Here is a 22,495-nt window from a genome sequence, read left to right on the forward strand (position 1 = left end):
TGCATCAACACACAATCTACCATCACCCAATCAGGCCTGATCCTGGATTTCTGTGTCCCTTTGAGATTTCCATCTGGCTCCTTACAGCAGCTGTATAACTGGCTCATGACACACCCTGCAGGCTGTGCTTGGAACTCCCTCCACCCCAGTACTCCAGGACACCTCCTCCTCAGGAAGACCAGTTCTGTCCTTCCACATATTTCCCTGGGTGCCAGTTGCATGGTGATGAGATGAAGCTGTGACCCTCCTGAAGCCTCCAGTCTTGCTTCAGCATATTTTCCAGAAAACGAGCTTTACCAGAGGACCAGAGTTCATGAGAAATGGCAGGTGAGGAAATTACAATGGAAGTCTTTTAGACTTACACTCTTTGATAAATAAGTAGGTGAGTGTTAGCATGACCGTGTGGCCGCTGTACAGATAGTCCCCACACATGTTGTGAGAGCCAGTGATAGACAAGCCACCTCCAGCAATGAGCTTCATTATTCTCCGCAGTTGGGCTTCCCAGTCTCCAAAAAGCTGGCAGAAAAGAAGAAAAAGAAGATTCATTACAAGCCCACATGAAAATATGCTAAGATGACTATTCATATCCAGAATTAAGCTTATATTAAGACACATACAATCCCCACCATGAAGTTTGCCCACTCAGCGTTTACCATTCCAAGAGTAGCCCTTGGAGGGAAAAAATGGTCCTACAGATGAATCATGTGGCTTCAGGACTTTTCAAAGTTAGCACTTTTAAAAGCACATGTCAGTAGATGTTTACCCAATTTTTCAAAAATTACAATGATAGGGAAACACTACTTCTATCTGACTGACTGAATAATTGCTTTAGTGTAACTATCATTTAGGGAAAAGAAAATTTAAATCTATAGTCTAGGAAAAATTTAAAGATGTATTATTACCATGGTTGGCCTAGAAGACAACTGTCCTGCTAACTTGGCTAAAGGTTGGGGTAGTCAAATATATGAATATTTTTGGTATGTGGATGTTCAGGGATCATGTTGAAACAAGGGATGTGCCTTTAATCTTCTCAAATTACTTGGGGAGCATTGGATAATTTTCCAGATTATAAATTAATTTACCTGTCTATGATACAAGTCTGTGCTCAGCACCAGATCAATAAATAGCTTCAACAACTCCTTCAATGCAACCTTTATTTGCTCTGTCAAGTAAAATGTGTGACTGTCTATATTTTCTGCTTGTCAGTACTCTTTGAAATTCTGGTTGCCCAATTTAGTTACCATGATCCCTTTTCAATATTTAACTGATAAGAATCCAGCTTTGGGAAACACGTTTTATTATAATTTCCTTTAAAAAAAATTATCAAGACTTCTGATTAACGATGGAAGGATGATATGTCAGTGAAGTGTGGGAAATTTAAAAAAAAAGGTAGATTGAGCACACCACACAGAGGATATAAATTTCCAAATCCAAAGTGATCACTCAATGCCCAACATAATGGAAGAAAACAGACCTACATATCAAGACTCAGCATCATAGGATTTCAGAATCTGGGGACTAAGAAGAGACTCCAAAGCCTCCAGAGATTAAAAACAAGCTTTATATGAAGGATCATTAGAATAAGACTTTTCAAAAGCCACACTGAAAGACAGAAAACTTTGAGAAAATGCCTTTAGATTATGCGGGGAAATGATTTCCCACTTAGAATTCTGTACCCAGCCATATTACCACTAAGCATGAACTAAAGGATGGACTAAGGATAAATTAAAGCCTTTTTCATATATACATGATTTAAAAATATTTACCACTTATATACTCTTTTCCAGGAATCACAGAGGCTACAGTCTCGATAGTAAGGGAGTAAACATGGAGAAAAGAAGAAACAGGACTCACTAGGATGCCAATAAAGGAGAGATGAAGGACTGCGCAGTAGCTCACAAGTTTGGGCTGGAAAGCAAGCTCTGGAGAGATGTCACCACGGAGATGAATGCAACAGAATACCCAATGCCTCTGGCTATATTGAGAGGAGTTTCATAATTTGGGGGTAAGTGCAAAGAAAACTACTAAAGCTAAAAACCAAGGCAATTACTAACTCTACAGGAAACAAAATGTTGTGCAGAGAAGGAAAGTAATTCTAGGAAACTACATGTCTTGGCCATGAATAGCATTTACAGAACTGTAATAATGTAAGCACTGCATATTGAGCTAAACAAAGGACAAAGAACTGCACAGCAAAGACAGGATAGGAAGCTTGAACATGTGTAGTGGAGATGGGGTCAGAGAGTAGGGATCATGAAGGAGGAGTCACAGAAGGACACTAAAGTTTTGCCTTCTACAGCGGAAGGCAGTAACAGAGAATGCTTATATTCAAAAATTACAGAGTAGCAATATCTCATGTCATGTGGAGACACAAAAGTAAACACATTTTAAAAATCTAAAAAAAAGAGTGAACGACATAGAGTTAAATAACACAAAGTTCAGCTAGAAGAGTTGAAGCAGAATAGGAAAAGGCACTGGTGGGGTCAGGACCAGGAGACTATTGTTTTTTCACATCAAGTTGTGTAGAACTATTTTATTTTTTAAATTGCATGCCTGTATAAACATGATACTTTTGTTTTTAAGTTTCAAATTAAAAGTTTGGTCTAGTTCTGTTATAACAATGGATAAAATGTAGAAGAAAATTATGGCAAAAAAGCTTGGGTATTTCTTCATTTTACATTATTTCATAATGCCCTTCTAACTCTGTTTTAAAAATGATAAATCATATCCTCGAGACAGCATCACCCATAATTTGTCCTCTCATTTGAGCATGAAAATCTTTGTGGAGAAACCATGTGTTTGGGCAGAAGGGAGAAATTATCAAGTAAACCTGGCACTGAGGAAAAAAGCAAAAATTTAATGCTGTATTTCTCACAGGTGCCCTTAAAGCCCCTACGCTTCCTTTTAAAAATATCTTCCTATGTTTATCAAACTTCTGCAAAGGGAAAACCTCTTTAAGTTTAGTGGGAAATAGAAAAAGAGAAAGAAAATGTTAAATTATGTTTAAAAAAAGCAAACAAAGTACAAGACAAATTACAAAACAGTTGCAGCAGAAACAAGTTAATATCTGTATTGCCTACACAGCACAGAGAAGTCAAGTAAAGTAAGACCAACTTAGGAAACAAAATTTATCAAAGGACCAGGGATGTGACCAGATAGAGGCATAAACTCTGTCAAACAAATATAAATAAAAATGAACATAAGAGGAGCTCATTTTCACATGTTGAATTAGCAAAGCTTAAAAGGAAAAAGAGTGAGCTAACGGTGAGGCAAGCACAAGCAGAGCGAGACTTGTTTAAGTGGAGGGGATAGGGGGAAGCAGTGGCTGTCTCCGAAGTAGTGCAGGGGAAGAGCAGCTGCGAAACAGATACCTGGGGGTAAAATCACAGCTCTTCGAACGATTTGCTGTGTGACCTCATACAGCTGAACCATTCTAAGCCTCGAATGAGGCTCAGATATAAAGAATATATTTATTATCATTGGCAAAATCTGAGAAAATAATCATCAATAGTTTACCAGCAATTTAAATAGTCATAACTTCTGACCCAGTTACATTGCTTCTAGGAGTCTACCCCAAAGAAATAATACCAAATATGAAGAAAAGTTCTATGTGCAAAAATATCCCACCATCACACTAATTACAAAAGCAACAGGCTGGGAGTGATGGCTCATTTCTGTAATCTCAGCACTGTGGGAGAGTTGCTAGAAGCCAGGAGTTTGGGACCAGTCTGGGCAACATAGCGAGACCGTCTCTACAAGAAATTAAAAAGTAAGCTGGGTGTGGTGGCATGTGCCTGTAGTCCCTGCTACTTGGGAGGCCAAGGCAGGAGGATCCTTTGAGCCTAGGAGTTCAAGGCTATAGTGAGCTATAATCATACCACTGCACTCCAGCCTGGGCAACAGAGTGAGACCCTGTCTCTAAAGAAAAAAAGCAACAAACTGGAAACAACCTAAATGGGAACTGTTAAATAACTGTTCAAAACCTGGTCTTTCCGGGGACAGTATTGGCAAGATGGGGTGCCTGCTGTAAATGCATTCTCAGGTCCCAAGGTAGACCAGTGAACCAGAATCTAAGGTAATTTAAATGCACACTAAGATCTGAGAATCCCTGAACCAGGCTACAGCTGCTTACCAAATTATTTAAAAATAAGTTTACAGTGACTGTATAGTAAGTTTAGATTATAAGCATATTCCTCTATTAAGAGAAAAAACAGGAAACACAATGTTTGGTATAACTATAACTGTTTTACAAACACTATGCGCAGAAAAAGTCTAGAATGTAACATATTAAATTTAACAGGGTTAGCACAGAAACTGGTAGGATTTCTTCCAGTCTGTCCTGGTGCGGCTTCCCTTCCTCTCCTTTGGCCAGAAAGAGAAGGATTCCCTTGGAGCTCTGTCTGTACCCAGAGTGCAATTCTGGGATGCGCACTGACTTTGAATCCAGGCAGGAAATGTGAATGGAAAAAAGAAAAGAACAAAACAAAACAGGAAACTCTGGACTGGGTCTTTCATACCTTGCATTTTGGTTTCCTTCCTCCATCTGCCCGCTATCATTTGCTTTTGATTCCTCAAATAGCTGATCCATATATTCTGCCCAGTGTTTTTTGGCTGCATTCAGTGCGAAAGAAAGATGGAGTGTGCTTACTCTATTATAACTGGAATTGCAACCTTGCCTATCAGTAGCTTTGGAATGTCTATTTTTGAAAGCAGAGATAATTTAAGGGAGACATAAAAACTTTCAGTGGATACTACAAAGCTATGACAAGAAAGTCTCATATCTCTACCACTTTGTGCATTATGGTTTCCCAGGGTCACAGAAAACCAATAACCAGTAAAAACAGGCAATATTCTTCAAATTCTAATGAACTATCAAGAAATTAGGTGAACTGGCCAAATCACTTACACAATACCAAAGCATAGAAAGAAAGAGCAGAAGGAAGAGGGAAAGGCTTCTGAATGAGACACACTGTCAAGTACATTTAGAACCAGCGAGCCTTTGGTTATGAAAGACACAGGTTTCCCCAGTGTTTTCTCACTGCTAACACAATGTACTGATGACAGTCTGTTTGCCATCGTTCAGTTTGCAGATGGCCTAGAGCACTGGCTTTTCCTAACTACATTTGCAGAGCAGGGGTACTGACTGTACTTCAGCCCTACTAGGAGGAAGGGGGTAACCTAGAACTAAAACCCATCAAATAATGCTGCACAAATCAATGGCTTTCATAGCTTTGACGGCTTTGGTATAGCTTTGTTGAAGAGCTGAAAGTGAGTACTGAGGACTAGAAATGCTATTTAAAATAAGCATTGACAATGGCTAATGCTGCAGCTTAGAGCAGTCCAGGAAAGTCAGCAAGGCAGACCCTATCTACTGTAGGCCTCCAGTGTTGGAGCCAAGACTGGAATCCAAGTCCCCTGACTATTTAAATGTGCTATTTACAAAACTATATGCTGCCTTGTGCAAGCTTGTCTCTCACAAGCTTGGATAAACCAGGAACTCAATACATATAAAGGAACTTTTCCTTCAGCAGCCTAGGTACCTTGCAGAAGTAATACCATACTATTCCAATTACCATGAACAGCCAGACATTTTCTCAAAAGTCCCTCCCCACCTCCCTCCCTCCCTACCTCCCTCCCTGCCTCCCTTCCTCCCTCCTATTAAGACAAATTATATTGTTTTGTTCCCAAAGATCAGTCTTCCTCTAGAACAGAAAATTCATTATCATCCACAAAATGCAAAAAGGCTGCTGTTAAACACTCAGACCAAAGACCATATCCAATACAGGGATCAAGTAACAGGATCAGGAGGAGGATTGGTGGAATCCTCATCAGTCTGCATCTTCAGCAGTCTGCAACTGAGAAACACACATTACACACTGTGGTCTCCCTCGACATCAACTTCCCAAGTGGCCCAAAACAGCAAAAACTATGCCACTTCCCAAATTTCCACTGGCATGTAACAGCCCTCATAACCATGACACTTAGAACCAGTGAGTGAGCCTTTGGCTATGAAAAAAGAAGTTTCCACAAGTATTTTTCAACTCTAACACCATGTGCTGATGAACAGAAAATTCATTTCATCCATGAAATGCCAAAAATGCTGCTATTAAACCCTCGAAGACCAGATCTGATAAAGGAATCAAGCAGCGGAATTAACGTAAGTTATGAAATGTCCTTTAGCCTGACTTTGTAGTCCCCACTGGGAAGGTAATGTGTTTGAAAGTGTGATGAATGCTTTAGATTTCAAAGCAGCAATGAAGAGGCTCAAAGCTGCCTTTTACAATTTCTCCTGCCTTATTTTACTGTTGGTCAGTAAAAACAGGACTTGTAGGGTAGTTTTACAAAATAAAATAATATATTTTGTTTGTACAGAGATTCCAACATTTTAGCAGTGTTTTCCCATCAATTATCTCACTGTATCCTCATGAGCTTGTCAGCTGGTGAGTGCAGATGTTACTATGCCCATTTAAGAGAGTGGCTTACCAACCAGTACCAAGGTCACATAGAGTGACTCAGGTGGGTTCAGAGCCCAAATGTCTTACCTCTGAGCTAAACAATCTTGCCTTTAGGTCCCTGGAAAAAGCCTGCTATTGTTGCAAACACCTTTCCAAATGACAAGGACAATGCCCAAGGCTGGACAATTTCTCCAGGTTTACTTTTTGTTGTTCTTGTTGTTGTTCTAATGAAATTTAACCAATTTTACGTATGTCATTTATTAATACACAATTGAATAGCTAAAACAACATTTATTCACTATTCACTAACTATCTATTTTTCGTAAGTACAGCTTTTATTTAAATCAAGCTCCCCTGTCTCTATAAAAGTTCTTTTTTTTCTTTTTTTGAGACACAGTCTTGCTCTCTTGCCCAGGCTGGAGTGCAATGGCACCATCTCGGCTCACTGCAACCTCCACCTCCTGGGTTCAAGCGCTTCTCCTGCCTCGGCCTCCCAAGTAGCTGGGATTATAGGTGCATGCTGCCACGCCCAACTAATTTTTTGTATTTTAGTAGAGACAGGGTTTCACCGTGTTGCCCAGACTGGTCTCAAACTCCTGAGCTCAGGAAATCCACTCACCTTGGCCTCCCAAAGTGCTGGGATTATAGGCGTGAGCCACCTTGCCTGGCCTATAAAAGTTATTTCTATGGAATTCGTTCACAAACAAATTGCATATTTTCTGCCTTCTCTCTTCTTAAACAAAGCATTCTCAATTGATTTTAACTTTCCTTGCTTTATATTGTGCTATACTGGTCTCCAAACTCACTTTTTTTTTTTTTTTTTGAGACGGAGTCTCGCTCCGTCGCCCGGGCTGGAGTGCAGTGGCCGGATCTCAGCTCACTGCAAGCTCCGCCTCCCGGGTTTACGCCATTCTCCTGCCTCAGCCTCCCAAGTAACTGGGACTACAGGCGCCCGCCATCTCGCCCGGCTAGTTTTTTGTATTTTTTAGTAGAGACGGGGTTTCACCGTGTTCGCCAGGATGGTCTCGATCTTCTGACCTCGTGATCCACCCGTCTCGGCCTCCCAAAGTGCTGGGATTACAGGCTTGAGCCACCGCGCCCGGCCCAAACTCACTTTTATAGGAACAACAATGAGCATGAATCCAACTTCAAACTGTGGTTTTGGGCTACCATGCAGGTGGCTCTAGACAAACCATTTTACCATCCTAGCCTCAGTTTTCTCACCTGTAAAATGGCAAGAACATTTTCTCATCCTCAGCCTCCACCCACCAAAGCAAGACAATGTTTATAAAAGTGATTGCTAAAATATAAAGTGTTATACAAATTTCAGGCAGCATTACTTAATAATCCAAGTTAGGTCCATCTTTTGGGGGGTTCTTAAGGGAGAACTCAATGCCTAACAGCCAGTACGTGAAATATATAGATGATTTTCCTTAAATATAGATCCCTGCAGGACACTCACTGGTGGCCATCTCTTGATCACTCAAGAGACTTTTATGTGTTCTCTATACATATGGTAATCACTCCACTCCTGGAAAGATGTGGTTTTTACCCACAAATATTAAGCTCACCACAACTGATCTAAAGGACAAGAGATTTCACTCCTCTTAGAATTCATACATACAACTTTTAAAATAGACTTTTCCCTTTACTCAGCTATGAAGAATCTGGCTGTCTGCATTTCTCCATTCTCAAACGTACTCATCAATTCCTATACTAAGCAGACTTGTGTTTGGGGTAGCGGGTGCCTCTAAGCAATTATCAGCAATAAAACACTAATCTCCCACCAGCCCCTCCTTCCCCCAGCAAAAAAAAACCTTTTAATCTTGTTGTAGTCTCTAACCAGAAGACTTATCAAAGGCTTCATAAAATCTTAAATATAAGTCAGGTATGGATTTCTATTACCCATATTCTTATTTGTCACATTAAAGAAATCTAGAATTTCAGTCAGGCAAGATTTCCCTTTAACAAAATCACATCTCCTTTTGTTAGGAGTGTTGGAGGAGCCTTCAGTCTACCGGGTTAGGAAGTGAGATTTGCCAAAAAAAAAAAAAAAAAAAAAAAAAACAGATTGCCCTTGGCTTTTTAGTTTGAGAAATTATAAATGTGAAAAAGTAGCAAGTGAACACCTGTACGCCTGTAGACACTTCATTTCGGCTCATTAATTATCAACATGGTATCACATTTTCTTCTTCTTTCTCTCACTTTTTTTCCTGGGTCCTTTGAGAAGAAGTTCAATAAATTAAAACACCTCACATCTAAATACAATAACAAGGACATTCGCTTCTAAAATCACACTCATGAACTTTAACAATTATATAATACTGCCATACTTAAAAAACAGTCCATATTCAAACTACTCGATAGTGTCAACAACGTCCTTTAGAGCTTTTTTCCCCCAGTCTAGGTTCCAATCAGAGAATATACATTGAGTTTACTTGTCATGCCCTGATTTCTTCTTAGTCTACTACAATTTATCAGTCTTTTTTTCCTCATGACACTGAAGAGCCCAATCCAGTTTCTTTATAGAATATTGTTTGATTTGGTTTTATCTGAATGTTGCCTTCTGTTTAAATCCAGCTTAAACATTGTTGCCAGGAATATTCCCGAGATGATGCTGTATCCCTCTCAGTGCATCACATTCAGAAGCACCTGATGTCATTTGTCCTTCTACGGGTTTGATCACTTGACTATGGGAGTGTCTACCGTATTTCTCCACTAAATATATACCTTTGCCCATTTATAATTAATAAGCAATCTGTTATTTTTTAAAATTATGTAAATATTATGATCGCCAACCTTTTACACAAGGGCCTTAGCATCCATTGATGATTCTAAATTATAATTCTTGAATTATTACTGTAGTGGTTGCAAAATAGTAATTTTTTATTTCTAAAATTTCTCTTATTAGTTTTATGATTAGTAACTATATTAGTTATTTAGAGTCACACATGGTCAGCTCTGAGGCTTTTTAGAATTCCCCAGTAAATGCTTTCTGACCCTGGTTACCTCTTCATACCAGATGGCTTCGGCCATTTGGATCATCTTTCTCACCTTCCCAATGCCTCCCAAACATGTCCCGCTCCGCCCTTCCTCATCTCTAATTCAGAAATCCATGCAGAAGCATCATCCGTCTCCCTCACTTGAGTACCAAGAACAGAGACCTGGCTAGTCTTCTTGCCTTTGCCATTTAGTACCTATGAGATATTAGGCTGGTCACATAACTCTGAATCAACTGCAATTTTCTTCCACTCAATGTTATAAGAATTAAATAAAAACACAACATTTAAATTCATATCTGGCACAAAACAGGTGCATATAATTTGATACTACGTAAGTCTACTTCCCTCTGTTCCTCCCAAACACCCTACTATCTCTATCAATGGAGAGAGATGTTTCTAAAGACAGATGTGATCAAATAATATCCCTGCTAAAACTTTTCCTGGCTTCCTATTGCCGATAGATAGAGCCGCAACTCCTTAGTTGGGTGTCAAGGCCCTTTAAAATCTGCCCACAAGATTGACTGCCTGTCTGGAGTCATCTCTGGCCACTTGCCTCATAAGATCCCATTTCCAGATACATCTAACTTCACCTTATTCCCCGATTCTCTTCCATACATGTTTCCTCCACCTGGAAAACCTTTCCTCCCTTCATTTCCATTTGGCAAACTCCTATTCCTCCTTTGAGATTGGGCTCAGAGGCACATCCACAGGGCAGCTCATGCTCCCAGCAAAGGTGCCTCCAGTGTCTGTGCACCCATGGCAACTGGCTCCGCAAGTCTACTACAGGGAGTCAGAGGGGGATCTGGGGGTTACACTGTCTTTTTCACAGCTTCTGGATGCCCAGAGGGAGAAGGTGCTTGTCTTATACATTGTGTGTCCTCAAAATTTACCCGTATGCCCACATAGGGCAGGTTCTCTAGAAACGTTTGCTCAGGAAATAAGCAACCTTCTTGACTATCAAATGAAATCACATCAATAATCTGCCTGTCTCACGCTCTGGGAAAGTGGTGTCTTCCTTTTAGTTAGAAAGCCTTTCGAAAGGCTAGAGTTTATAAAATAATGTAAAAATTCATACATCAAATGTGAAATATAAGGAGACATGAATAATAAATGCATAGACAGCACCATCAGAATTATGTAAAAAATGCATAGATAAGGAACTAATACACTGAATTGTTAATAGTAGATAGGGTCATGAGTAGTTTTTTAAACCTTCTTCTTTTTGTAGTCTTTCAATGTATCTACAAAGAATGTATAGTTTATTTAAAATGAAAACTTCTCTTTTTAAGTGACAGAAAGTATTTAGTACATTGCTATCTTTAATTACTGAAAAAGGAAAAGAATAGTAGCAATGAGAGAAAAGGAAAAGCAAAGACAGATTTAGGATGTGAAAGGTTACGGGAAAGTATATGCAAGAAGTAGCAAAAAAGAGAATTGAGAACAAACGAAAAGGAAATTTTTAATAACAATCAGAAACTGGAAGACAAGCAGAAAATTATGCAAAATCAAGCACTGACAATTTAAGTTGCACACCATCCAACAGGATGGCAGAAAGCTATTTTGGTAATGGAACACAAGCCGTATCCTGAAATACTGATAAGGTTAGTAGGAGCTAATCACAATATCAAACTTTGTCAGTGTGGAGGGCACCTGGAATACTCTGCTACCCAGGAAAGTGAGAAAGAACTGAAGAAGGCCGTAACATCCTAAAGAGCAATGAGTCTGCTGCCTTTTAAGACTGAACTTGTGCCAGCATAGGGACCTGTTAGGCTGATGGTTGTGACATTACAGCTCAGCAGCAAGTCAAAGGAGGTGGTTTCATCTTTCGAATCTGTGCACTGCAGAAAAGCTGACAGTGGCAGAGAAGAATATGAAGGCTGTTCTGCTGTTGCATTTGTATTATATTGTTCCACTGAGCGATCAACCTCAGATGCCTCCCAGACATAACCCTGCCCAAAAGTAGGCTGTGTTCAGTTACGTCTGAGGCAAAAATTAAAACAAAACAAAACAAAGCAAAACATGTTTTTCAAGTTCAAGAGAATCATTTCACTGAAAACTCCATATTGGATTAATGCACTAGCCAGCTGAGTGTACCTGTCTTAATGTAATATCTCTCTTCTCAAAGCTTTTCAACTCTAAGGTCACCATGGAGACCACAAAACACACCCAAACATGCATCTCATTTTACTGTTTAGTCACTATTAGATTAACTCATCTGATTATTAAAATGAGAGTCGAAAACAGTGTAAGTTATTTCTTCTCTTCTATTAGCATTAGGCTGCCTGTTTATCTGGGTTTTTTTGTTTGTTTGTTTTTGTTTTTTTTTTTAATTTTAAGGAGTTTGTTAAAACAGGAAAAACCTTACCGACAGGAAGCTTACACACCAAAGAATTCTCAAATATTCTGCCCCTTTTCTAAAAAAACAGTATCATAAACAGTTGTAACAAGATGAGAAGAGGTTGTTTTCATGATGGAACACACCTTTGGAGCTATGATGAGCGTAACATGGGCTAATCAAGGTATCAAAAACTTGCCAGCCTCCAGTGTAAGCCACACACATGTATACCACCATGGGATATACCAGAAATTTGCAATCTAGAAACTGAACACATCCACTTCCCTTTTCACTTCCTTTTCCCAGGCGCTTATTATTATTGCAGAAACATTTATGAGAAGCCCACTTTTCCTCACAAACTGATCATCTCAAAGGATGATTATTTCTCTGAGTGATTACATTTTGTGAAGCGTATACTGCCATCGAGTGAAAGAACAGTAAGACCAATTTTTAGAATCACTACTGTATACTTGTTGGAACATTTTTCTTAGAAGCTGCATATTTTGAGTATTGGCATTAAGGGAAGCATTAAGTACACTAATTACGGGTTTTAATGGCATAGTGAAAGCTTAAGTTCATACGACTGTATTAAACAGGAAGTCATATTCTAAAGCTCAACTCTCCCCCCTTACAGTTTAGTGATGACTGAGTAACTGTCAGAGTATCCACCAAGTGACAGGCCTTAATTGGTGTCTCAAATCATGGAATATCCAATTCTGGAAGCATTGTGCTTTCTGTGTCTTGTCTCTGGGCCTTCTCATCCATATCCACAGCTTTAACTACATCCAGAATATGATGATTCACAAATACTTATTTTCCAGCCCTGATATTCCCTCAACTTTAGACTATATTGCTAAATATCCTGGACACCACCACTTAGACATCTCACAGATACTTTAAATTCTGTGTTTAATCCAAGTCATTAACTCTCATTTCCTCTATACCATGTCATTATACCAGTGGTAAAATCCAGTCCTGAAATCTTTCCCTATTCTCATTCCCTGTATGAAATCTACTATCAAGTTGTATTGATTTGGTCTCTTAAATATTGTTCAAGTCTGTTTCTTCCTTTCCATCCATCCTTAGGGCCAGTAGCTTAGCTTGAGGCCCTTATTACAGCATTTTACACATTTATTACGTAAGTTACAAATTTAAACTAACAGATTCTAAGGTGTTTTCCAAAAAGGTAGGAACTATATTTACCTTACTCATGCCTCATACTCTAGCACCCAAAGCACAGTAGGTCCTTAATGCATGTTTGTTAAATCAGTTCTCACTGGATGAATAAGAGTCTAGGGATTGAAGCATGATGACAATACCAAGTCCTCTTCTTACTTCTGTATAGCACGTTACACTGACACAGCTCCTAGAAACTGTCTCCTTTCATACCTATAACTCCTTAAAACAGATTTCAAAAAGCATCATTAGCTCTGCTTTGCCATTTAGGGAGGGAACTGAGGCTCTGAAAAGTTAAATGACTTGCCCAATGCTAGTAAGTGGTTGTGTAAGACTGTCTTAACCTTGACTTCAGTGTTCCTTTTACTATTAAGTAAATTTGTATTTTTACAGGGGCAATAAGTTCCCTCTCTGTACAATGGTTCAAAGACAGACTGAAGATTCAGTGGCAGTGATGTTCAGACATCAAACGGAACTTTGGCCTGAGTAACTTTTAATAAGGTTCCTCTCACTTCTGATTCCCTTAGCCCTAGGTATGATTCTAAAGTAGGCAAAGCTGTCCTCTGAGGCTTCTCTCCAGTGTCACCCTTTTCTCTCTTCAGATACTCGTTCTCAGTGGAGGATTCTAGCCCTTGCCTGACCACTTAATTTCTTAAGCTTGATCTGCCATCCAAGAGGTAGCACCAAGCCTTGGAAGCCTTTCCCAATTCTTGTGCCTAGCTTCAGAAATCTTTCTGTTCCACCTGGCAAGTGTTCTGTTAACAAGCTAAAATTGAATCTTTTTTTTTTTTTTTTTTTTTTTTGAGACGGAGTCTCGCTCTGCCGCCCAGGCTGGAGTGCAGTGGCCAGATCTCAGCTCACTGCAAGCTCCGCCTCCCGGGTTCACGCCATTCTCCTGCCTCAGCCTCCCGAGTAGCTGGGACTACAGGCGCCCGCCATCTCGCCCGGCTAGTTTTTTTTTTTTGTATTTTTTAGTAGAGACGGGGTTTCACCGTGTTCGCCAGGATGGTCTTGATCTCCTGACCTCGTGATCCACCCGTCTCGGCCTCCCAAAGTGCTGGGATTACAGGCTTGAGCCACCGCGCCCGGCCTAAAATTGAATCTAATTAAGTCTGCAGAGCCAACTTTCTATTCAGAGGAAACATAGAGCAACACAAGTCACTTGACACCACAAACAAACAAATGGATAAATCCAGAAAGTGGGATATCCTATAGGACAATTAATCTAATGTCTACACGCTACTGGCAGAGGGGAAAGGAAGAAAGGACTGCTCTAGAATTACAGACTTAAAAGACAGAACAAGTAAATGTAATATAAAGATTTTGGACCCTAATTTATACAAACCAACTGTAAAGAAAGGAAAAGCATTTTAAGAGAATCAAGATATTCCATCAACTTGTAATTGCTGATATCACAGAATTACTATTAATTTTGTTGAACACCAATAGCATTATGATTTTGTACTAAAATGTCCACAGTTTTTAGATGCATACTAAAGTATGTGGAGGTGAAATGACATTATCTGGGAGTTGCTTTAAATACTTCAAAAAGAAAAAAGAGAGGAAACAAATGTCGCAAATCTTGATAATTATTGAATCTGAGTGTTGGGTTTTTGGGAGTTCCTTATACCAGTTGGGATACATGTGAAAATTTTCAGAATAAAAAAGTGTTTTCTAAATCCTTTCTTCCAAGAGTCTTATTCTACAAAATAAGCAATTAGATTTAATGAGTTTTAACTAGTACTTTTTTCCAAGGTGTGCTAATATTTCACCTCCTACTGTTTAAAATTCTAGTTTCCAGAAGATCCTCATAGAATGATGGCCCTAGTTGGGATTTCTGGCAACACAATAAATGAGCAATACGTTTGAGTTTGTGCACAGTTCCCGCTGCTACTTCTGTGTTTACAAAGAAAACTCACAAGCTATTCTTAGGCAAAGAATCTTGGTTAGATATGTTGATGACTCAAGCTGACTCTGTAAGAACCCATGGCTCACCAAGTATGGGCTTGCCAGCAACTGGTGAAGCTACAGTAGTCCTCAAGAAGAAACAAGTTTAGAACCAGAGTAGGGAGAAAGGCCACATGGTACGGCCCCTCGATACTGGATCCATCTTCAACATGTGCTTGGCCAGAACCTACATCCACCTACCCCTTGGTAGCAAAATTTCCCAATGCACAGACATTTTAAGGAGTTGAATTAAACTTAGGTGAATATCCTAAACTGTCAGTTTACTGCTGAGAACATGCTGCTTATCAAGCCAGGCTCCCAGCAAGAGTCCACATCCTTGGATTTTCAATGACAAGATATTCCCTATAACCCAGGAGTTACAGGTGAGTGCTTGAGAGCTTTCGCAGACAATAAAACCAATGTGAAGCTGGCTTCTTTGGAAGGGCAAAAGAAACCGCAAGAAGGAGAGTGCAGGGAGGCAGGATGGCTGATAGAGAAGAGTGGAATGTTGAGAACATTCCTTTTGTATGACAGCTCTTCTGGAGCTAAGGAAGTAGTATATAGCAAAAAAAAAAAAAGAAAAAGAAAAAAGTTAAGAAATGAGTTATCTCTGTAGGCATATATGTAAGTTTAGGAAAGAAAGGAGTCACAGGAGACACACAAATTAAAGAGACCCAAAATTCCATATGATCAAATTAAAAATCCAGAGTGAATTTTTCAGCTCTCTTTCCAAAGGTTCTATCAAAGAGAACATCTCTTCTGGGAGGAACAGAAGTACAAAGCAATGAGACTGAAAGTGTTTGGCTGTTTCACCCACACAGGTGTAATGCAAAGAAATGATCTCAAATACATCAGAGTATACTATATTTTCTCCCACCAAAAATCAAGGAGAGAAATTAGCCTCTTTTAAAAAAATGCATTAAAGAGCTTTAATGTACATAAATATTTTAACAATAAAATCTTCTGCTAGTTATTTCATAGAGTTCCAACGATCACCCTAGTTAAAAATTCTTCCAAGGTAAAAGTTAGGAGGTGAAGAGGGTCACGTGACTCTGATGGAAAGGTAGAGATAATAAGAGAGGAATAAAGTTTATTTTTAAAAAGACTTCTTTGTTACTAGAGAAAATCAATAAGGCAAATATATTACCCTAGAGAAAAGTGATCTTATTTGGCTTGGTTGAGAACTGCAAGGAGATAGGAATACTTTCTCTTCCTGGCTCTGCTGTAGGGATTAATAGAAGGAAAATGGAAAAAATATCACTTGAAATTGAGCTCTCCCTCTGAGAGACAGGAAACATATAAAAGCTTCTGGATGCGTGTCAAAGAAATGAGTGATATTTTAAAAATTTGGCAGGAAACCAAGGAACTACACAAAGCTTAACTGCTTCCAACACACAAACTAGACCACATATTTCCCCAGTTGGGAGGCACTGGCAGGACTTAGAGATTCTGGGAAGGGTGGGGCTGCCTGGCCATATCATTTAGTAACATTCTCAGATGGAGGAGGGCCTCCACTGTACTCTGAAGAAATGTTTTCCTGCAACCTCACTCAAAGAACCCCAGGGCAAGACGAGAAACAAACAGAAAGGGAAATTACAGCAAGGAATAGTTTACCTTTGGAGAACAGTTGAAATGCATACCAGGTACTGGGAGTGTAGTTACATACATTGTAATACACCGATACAGGTACAGCGTGCCAACTATGCAGAAAAATCTTCTGCTAATAATAGACCTAGAAAAAGGGAAAAACAGGGCAGATTCTCAGTCAAGAAATTCTGTAGGTTCATTTACTTTAATTTTTCAATGACTCAATAAAAACAAACCCCAGAAACTACTTGAGAGCTTAAAACCAGAATGTTCTAACTATGGCTAATACCAGATTAAGACAAAGATTTTGAGAACAATGTTGTGGTGCTTTTTAAAAAATATATTAACTGGCCAAAAGCGTTTAAACCGGCTTATATTGCTATTAATTAGGCTTCATGAGGCCTTCAACCTGAGTTGACGTTCAACTGTTGGACATACAAGTGGAGCCCACTGTGATTGGTCAGAACTCACTTAGTATCTGTGGTTAAACATTTAGACAGTATCTTTTCTGTCATTAAAGGAAGATCTTCAGAAAATCAGAATGATATTAGAATGAGAATTTAAAATTTTATGCCATTTAATGGGTCAAAGATATTAAACAATTTTAGTTGTACATCCCAGAAACTGATTCTCTGAGGCAATATGATACCAAGAAAGAACCTATGGAAAAACAGCGTTCAACCTCATCCCATTCCCTGACTACCACTGCAGCTTGGGATGCACGATTTACTTCTCTGAATCTCAACTTCCTAAGAAGTAAAATAGGGATAACAACATTAGAAATAATGTCTGAAAAATTCCTACCATATAGTAGGTACAAATAGTAGGTATCAAATGTATAGATTAAGTGGATGAATACAAATATAAGCAAGAATTAGAAACAGTTTTATTAGTTATTAGGTTCTAACAAAATTATTTGATATATACATGTAGGTATGTATCTATTTATATACATATACATGTATATTGAGTTAGATAACTTCTCCTAATATAAAATTCCACGTAAGTTTGTACAACTTAACCTCATTAAAGTTTGGTGTATTCTTGAACAAGAACATTCTTTCCCTCTCTACCTCTCTCTTGTAGTACCACAGGCCAGAGTCTTGTGGGTAACCCTGTGGGTCTCCTCTTCCTTAACCTTGAGGAGTTCAGATTTTCCTAAACAAGGAAAATTTAGAAACAGTGGGCAGGTGTTCCTCTTAGGATCTTGGCCATTCAATCATTATAATTATATAGTGTAGCTCTAGTTTTATGCAGGATGGGCATGCCTACTGAGGTGTGGCAGCCAGAGGAAAATTTGTTTCATGTGTATTTTGTTTTAACAAGAGAAACAAAGATATGTCACTCATGTGATTAAAAATTAATTTTTAAAAACCATAGAATTATATTAGCATTTTATCCACATCTGCACAGCCTATGTATGTTACTTAGGTTTTATGAGTAGAATTTGGGTGTTGGTCTCTTTACCTAGATTTGAGAAACTGGGTCAGAATTATTTATGATAGAAGCCATCTTTGCTTATTTTCTCTCAGTCAAGCTGCATATGCCTCCTCCAAAGACATGAATTTATTCAGCATAAAGCTGTCTTGACAATCTATATGCCTCTAATTTCAAGTAAAATAAAAAGCACAATAAAATAATATAAAGACGGACAATACTAGAGAAGAATACCAGCCTATAAATGTCTTTGCCAAGAACACCAAAAAAGAAATACCAAAGTAAATTTTACATTGTAAGACATAATGGTCATCTTTCTTTAAAAGAAAACACCCTCCTTAGCCATCCTGCTCAAGTGAACAGAAATAATTCTCAATTTCACTTGAGCTGTACAAGAAACACTTAAGTCAGCACACTTTCAAGTCTAGATCTGCTGAACTCTTCAGAGGAAGAAAAACAAAATTATTGCTTTTGCTAAAGATTACTATCTTAAAATCACTTTGCCTGATTATTTTCTGGCACACAAAAGGTACACATACACACACACACCACCCCAATAACTATTTCCATATTTCAAACTTGAGTTACATGTGAGTACCAATGGAAGTGATTTCAGAATTATCTAAAAATCCAAGAATGAGGTATAAAAAGATGAGAAAAGACAAATACATAAAATTGCTTTAATTAAAATATTGAAGGTTCAGTCACATTTACTATTTGACTTAAAGTGAAAGAGTCAAATGACTTTGAAAACTGAAATTTGACATTTCCATGTGAAATTGTCAATGTTAACAAGGTGACAAGTTAGAAGTGGTTGTTTTTAAGAATTTTCTGCTCTTTGGCATTTAATCTTTTTGAAATTAAGCTTAGAATGTTTTTGGTGTATAATGTTAAACAAGGATTTTCTACAACAAACTTTAATAGAGTATAAAAGTGTTTCAAGAAATTGTATGCACTTCTGGGCGTTCACTTCCTTAATCAAAGAATTTCATACACTTAGAATTCTTATTTACTTCAAGGTTTAAAAGTTCAAGATATGCTTTACAAAAACTCACAAAAGAAATGTTAATGAAATATTCCTAGAAATTAAGCAGATGCCAACAAGAAGACGCGTGGTGCAATTTTCAAAATCATACCGGTGCTCCCTCCCCTCACATGGGATACACCTCTCCTTCCACATTCAAAAGAAGCCAGTTTCCCATCAGCACACACTTGGCAAGGACTATCATCTCAGAGACTTGTGTTTGGTCATGTTTATCTATTTTTCTCCCAGGTGTTAGAGCACTAGGCTCATTATTACTTTTTCTGAGAAAAAAGGAAAATGTATCTATTCAATTTGATTATAAGGAAATATGAATAAAAGTGTTAAATTTTATAGATCATTATTAAGACTTACTAAAATAGTATGTTATGTCAAGTACATGCTAGTATTTTATTAAGCTTTTTTATATTCCTAATTTTTAAAAAATTGCTCAGAACTTGACTAAATACCACCAGCACTAGTGTTTTTGACATTTGGTACAATGATCTAAAATTCTGAAGAAAGGTCAGGCATGGTGGCTTATGCCTGTAATCCCAGCACTTTGGGAGGCTGAGGCAGGTGGATCATTTGAGCCCAGGAGTTCAAGACCAGCCTGGACAACATGGCACAACCATGCCTCTATTAAAAAAAAAAAGAAAAATTAGCTGGACATGGTGGCATGTGCCTGTAGTTCTAGCTACTCCGGAGGCTGCAGTGGGAGGATCACTGGAGCCTGGGAGTTAGAGGCTACAGTGAGTTATGACTGTGCCACTGCACTCCAGTCTGGGTGACAGAGTAAGACCTGTCTGTAAATAAATAAATAAATAAATGAAAAGTGGTTAAAAAAATTACTATACTGCAAAGTAAAATTAAAATACTGGAAAAAGTTTGTTTTCCCATGAGTTGTCTCTTTCAACTAATCCACAGTAGGAAGACATATACAACTCTTTCAATGCCCAGACCTGGCCTCCTAGCTCTTTCTGGAAGCTATTAGCTTTTAGAGATAAATAGGACTTGACAACAGTACAGTGGAACTAAGCAACAATTCAAAGCTAAGAGGCAATACACAAGGGAGAGCACGTGTAACTAACACAGAATTGGGAGACTCGAATCTCTGGAGCAGTCATGGAAGAGTAATGATTCAGGTCTCTGATTAGTGATTCCAGTTGTAAAACATGAACGGACAGATAATGCATTACTGAGCTGTATCTTTATATAGATGCTAGTTTTACCTTTAACAAAGGCTCACCTGGTGCCCTTGACCACCTCAATTAATTTCCTTAGAAATTAGCTTCCTCATCGGCAAAAGGAAGAAAAAGACATCACTTTCTTATGAATCAGAGAAAGCGGTGACAAAAAAACTGGAAAGGCCATGAAATAGCACTAAGAATAAGCATCAAAATAGTCATATTTTTCTTAATATATAAGGTTGAAAATGAAATAGTTTTGTTTAGAGCCAACGACCACACTACTAAAAAACAAAGTTTCTATTGAGGTATTTCCCCAGGCATGGTATTACCAACAGGAATTGTTTTGCCAAAGTTCTCTTATATAACAAGCTCTGTGTCATCTACTTCTTAAAACCACCTGGCAATGCATGGATATGATCCTTATTTTACAGATGGGAAAAGTGAGGTTCAGAGTTTAAGCTGAAATATAAACAAAACAAAAACATTCAGGAAACTGCATCACATTGTGTAACACTGTGTAAGAAATCTCAGTTTTGAGTATTTATAGCTGAGCCAACATCCTGTCCCATTTCAGCCACATTTCAAAATCCACTTAATGACTATATTAATAAAGTACTGAAAAAAATTATTCTAGCACACATAGCTATCTAAAATTAAATGTGTTTATTTTTCATTATTTTTTGTAGTCTGTGCCCAGTTAGATTTGCTTATTACCACTTTCCTCGTATGTTAAATCAGTCATTCTGAAATGTCGTTCATTTCTCAACACTCTATCTCACCTGAACATCCACAATGACCTTCTTTCTACCTATTGTCCTTAACACTACTCTTGCCTCCTGCTATGGTCTGAATGCTTGTGTCTCCTTCCCCTCAAATTCCTATGTTGAAACCTAATCACCAGTGATTAGATCACAAGGGCAGGGTCCTCAGGTCTGAATTAGTGCCCTTATAAAATAGATCATAGAGAGGTGGGCTCACCCTTCTGAAATGTGAGGACACAGGGAGAAAGTGCTATTTATGAACCAGGAAATTGGCCCTCACTAGATGCCAATCAGCCTGCACCTTGAGCTTGGACTTCCAGCATCCAGAACCTATAACTCATCCAGTCTACGATATTTTGTTATTGCAGCCTTAACAGACTAAGGTAGCTTCCTAAAATGCATTCTGTTTAGAACTGCCAGAATCATCTATTTTGAAACAGTTAAACAGGTATGTCCCCTTAAAGCCTTCCAATGGTCATCAAACTCATTTTAATAAAATCCAAATCTTTTCCCAAGACACTGAGGCCCTATATCTGGCCACCTTCCTCTAGCCTGCCCTCTGGCCACCCTCCCTATCATTCTCCAGGATCTACCTCAGCCCAGTGCCCTTGGTGCTCTTTGAACACAGCTTGCAAAGTCCCTCCTACCTTGAGTAGGATCTCTGTGCCAGCCACTCTCTCTGCCTGGATTCTGCCTTCTCCTGGGACACTTGCCTGTCACTGATACATTCCATTCAAATGTCGTCTCTAAGAAAGGTCCCCTACTCTAAGGAAGCCCCTGTTCCTCTCTATCCCATCCTCCTATGTCAATTTCTTTACAGCTCTCCTGAAAACATACTGCACCCCTACGTTCCATATTCTGTGAAGCTAACTCCAAAGAAATTCTAAAATCTGTTTTCCTTAATTCCTCGCTACCAGCACCTGGATTCCCTGGATTGTGACAACTCCCCTCACAGGTTTCTTCAACTACCTTCAACATGACACCTCCTTTTTTTTTTAAGTCTTTTTTTTTTTTTTGTGAGACAGGATCTTGCTCTGTCATCCAGGCTGGAGTGCAGCTGCATGATCATGGCTCACTGCAGCCTCAATCTCCCAGGCTCAAGCACTCCTACTGCCTCAGCCTCCCGAGTATCTGGGACCACAGGCGCAGGCCACCATGGCCAGCTAATTTTTAAACATTTTTCTGTAGAGACAGGGTCTTTCCATATTGCCCAGGCTGGTCTTGCATTCCTGGGCTCAAATGATCCTCCTGCCTCCACCTCCTCTGTCTTCTCGTAGATGTGAATCCCACCACCAGGGGCAAAAAGAGCCACTCATTGTTCCCTAGACACAAACTCAATTTCTTGTTTTTGCCTGCCAGTCTCTTTCTCTGGCCTCTCACATGATTATCTCTGCTATAATCCTATGCATCTACCTCATGGCTTCCAGATGTCCCCAACTGGACAGAGCCACTTCATCCTCCCAATTCCTTCAAATTTTGTTTTTACTGTATGGTATTTTTTAATAGTGAGACAGGCATCACCATTACCAACAAAGGTAATGTCTCATCCCTTTGTGAGAAGACGCTCTTAAGAAGACCTGTGCT

General features: G+C 38.9%; 1 protein-coding gene across 2 annotated transcripts in view; it reads right to left on the reverse strand.

Moving 5' to 3' along the window:
• The window catches only part of SGMS1 (sphingomyelin synthase 1), a 168,443-nt gene that overhangs the window by 5,272 nt on the left and 140,676 nt on the right, over nt 1-22,495 (reverse strand). For both annotated transcript variants that reach the window (XM_025397293.1, XM_025397292.1), the window contains 2 exons: nt 16,530-16,647; nt 363-516 (listed from right to left, as the gene is read on the reverse strand). In XM_025397293.1, coding sequence (XP_025253078.1) covers nt 363-516; nt 16,530-16,647 — 272 coding nt within the window. The remainder of the gene's footprint in view (nt 1-362; nt 517-16,529; nt 16,648-22,495) is intronic.

The sequence above is a fragment of the Theropithecus gelada genome, chromosome 9 (genome assembly GCF_003255815.1).
Source record: "Theropithecus gelada isolate Dixy chromosome 9, Tgel_1.0, whole genome shotgun sequence".
Classification (NCBI taxonomy): domain Eukaryota; kingdom Metazoa; phylum Chordata; class Mammalia; order Primates; family Cercopithecidae; genus Theropithecus; species Theropithecus gelada.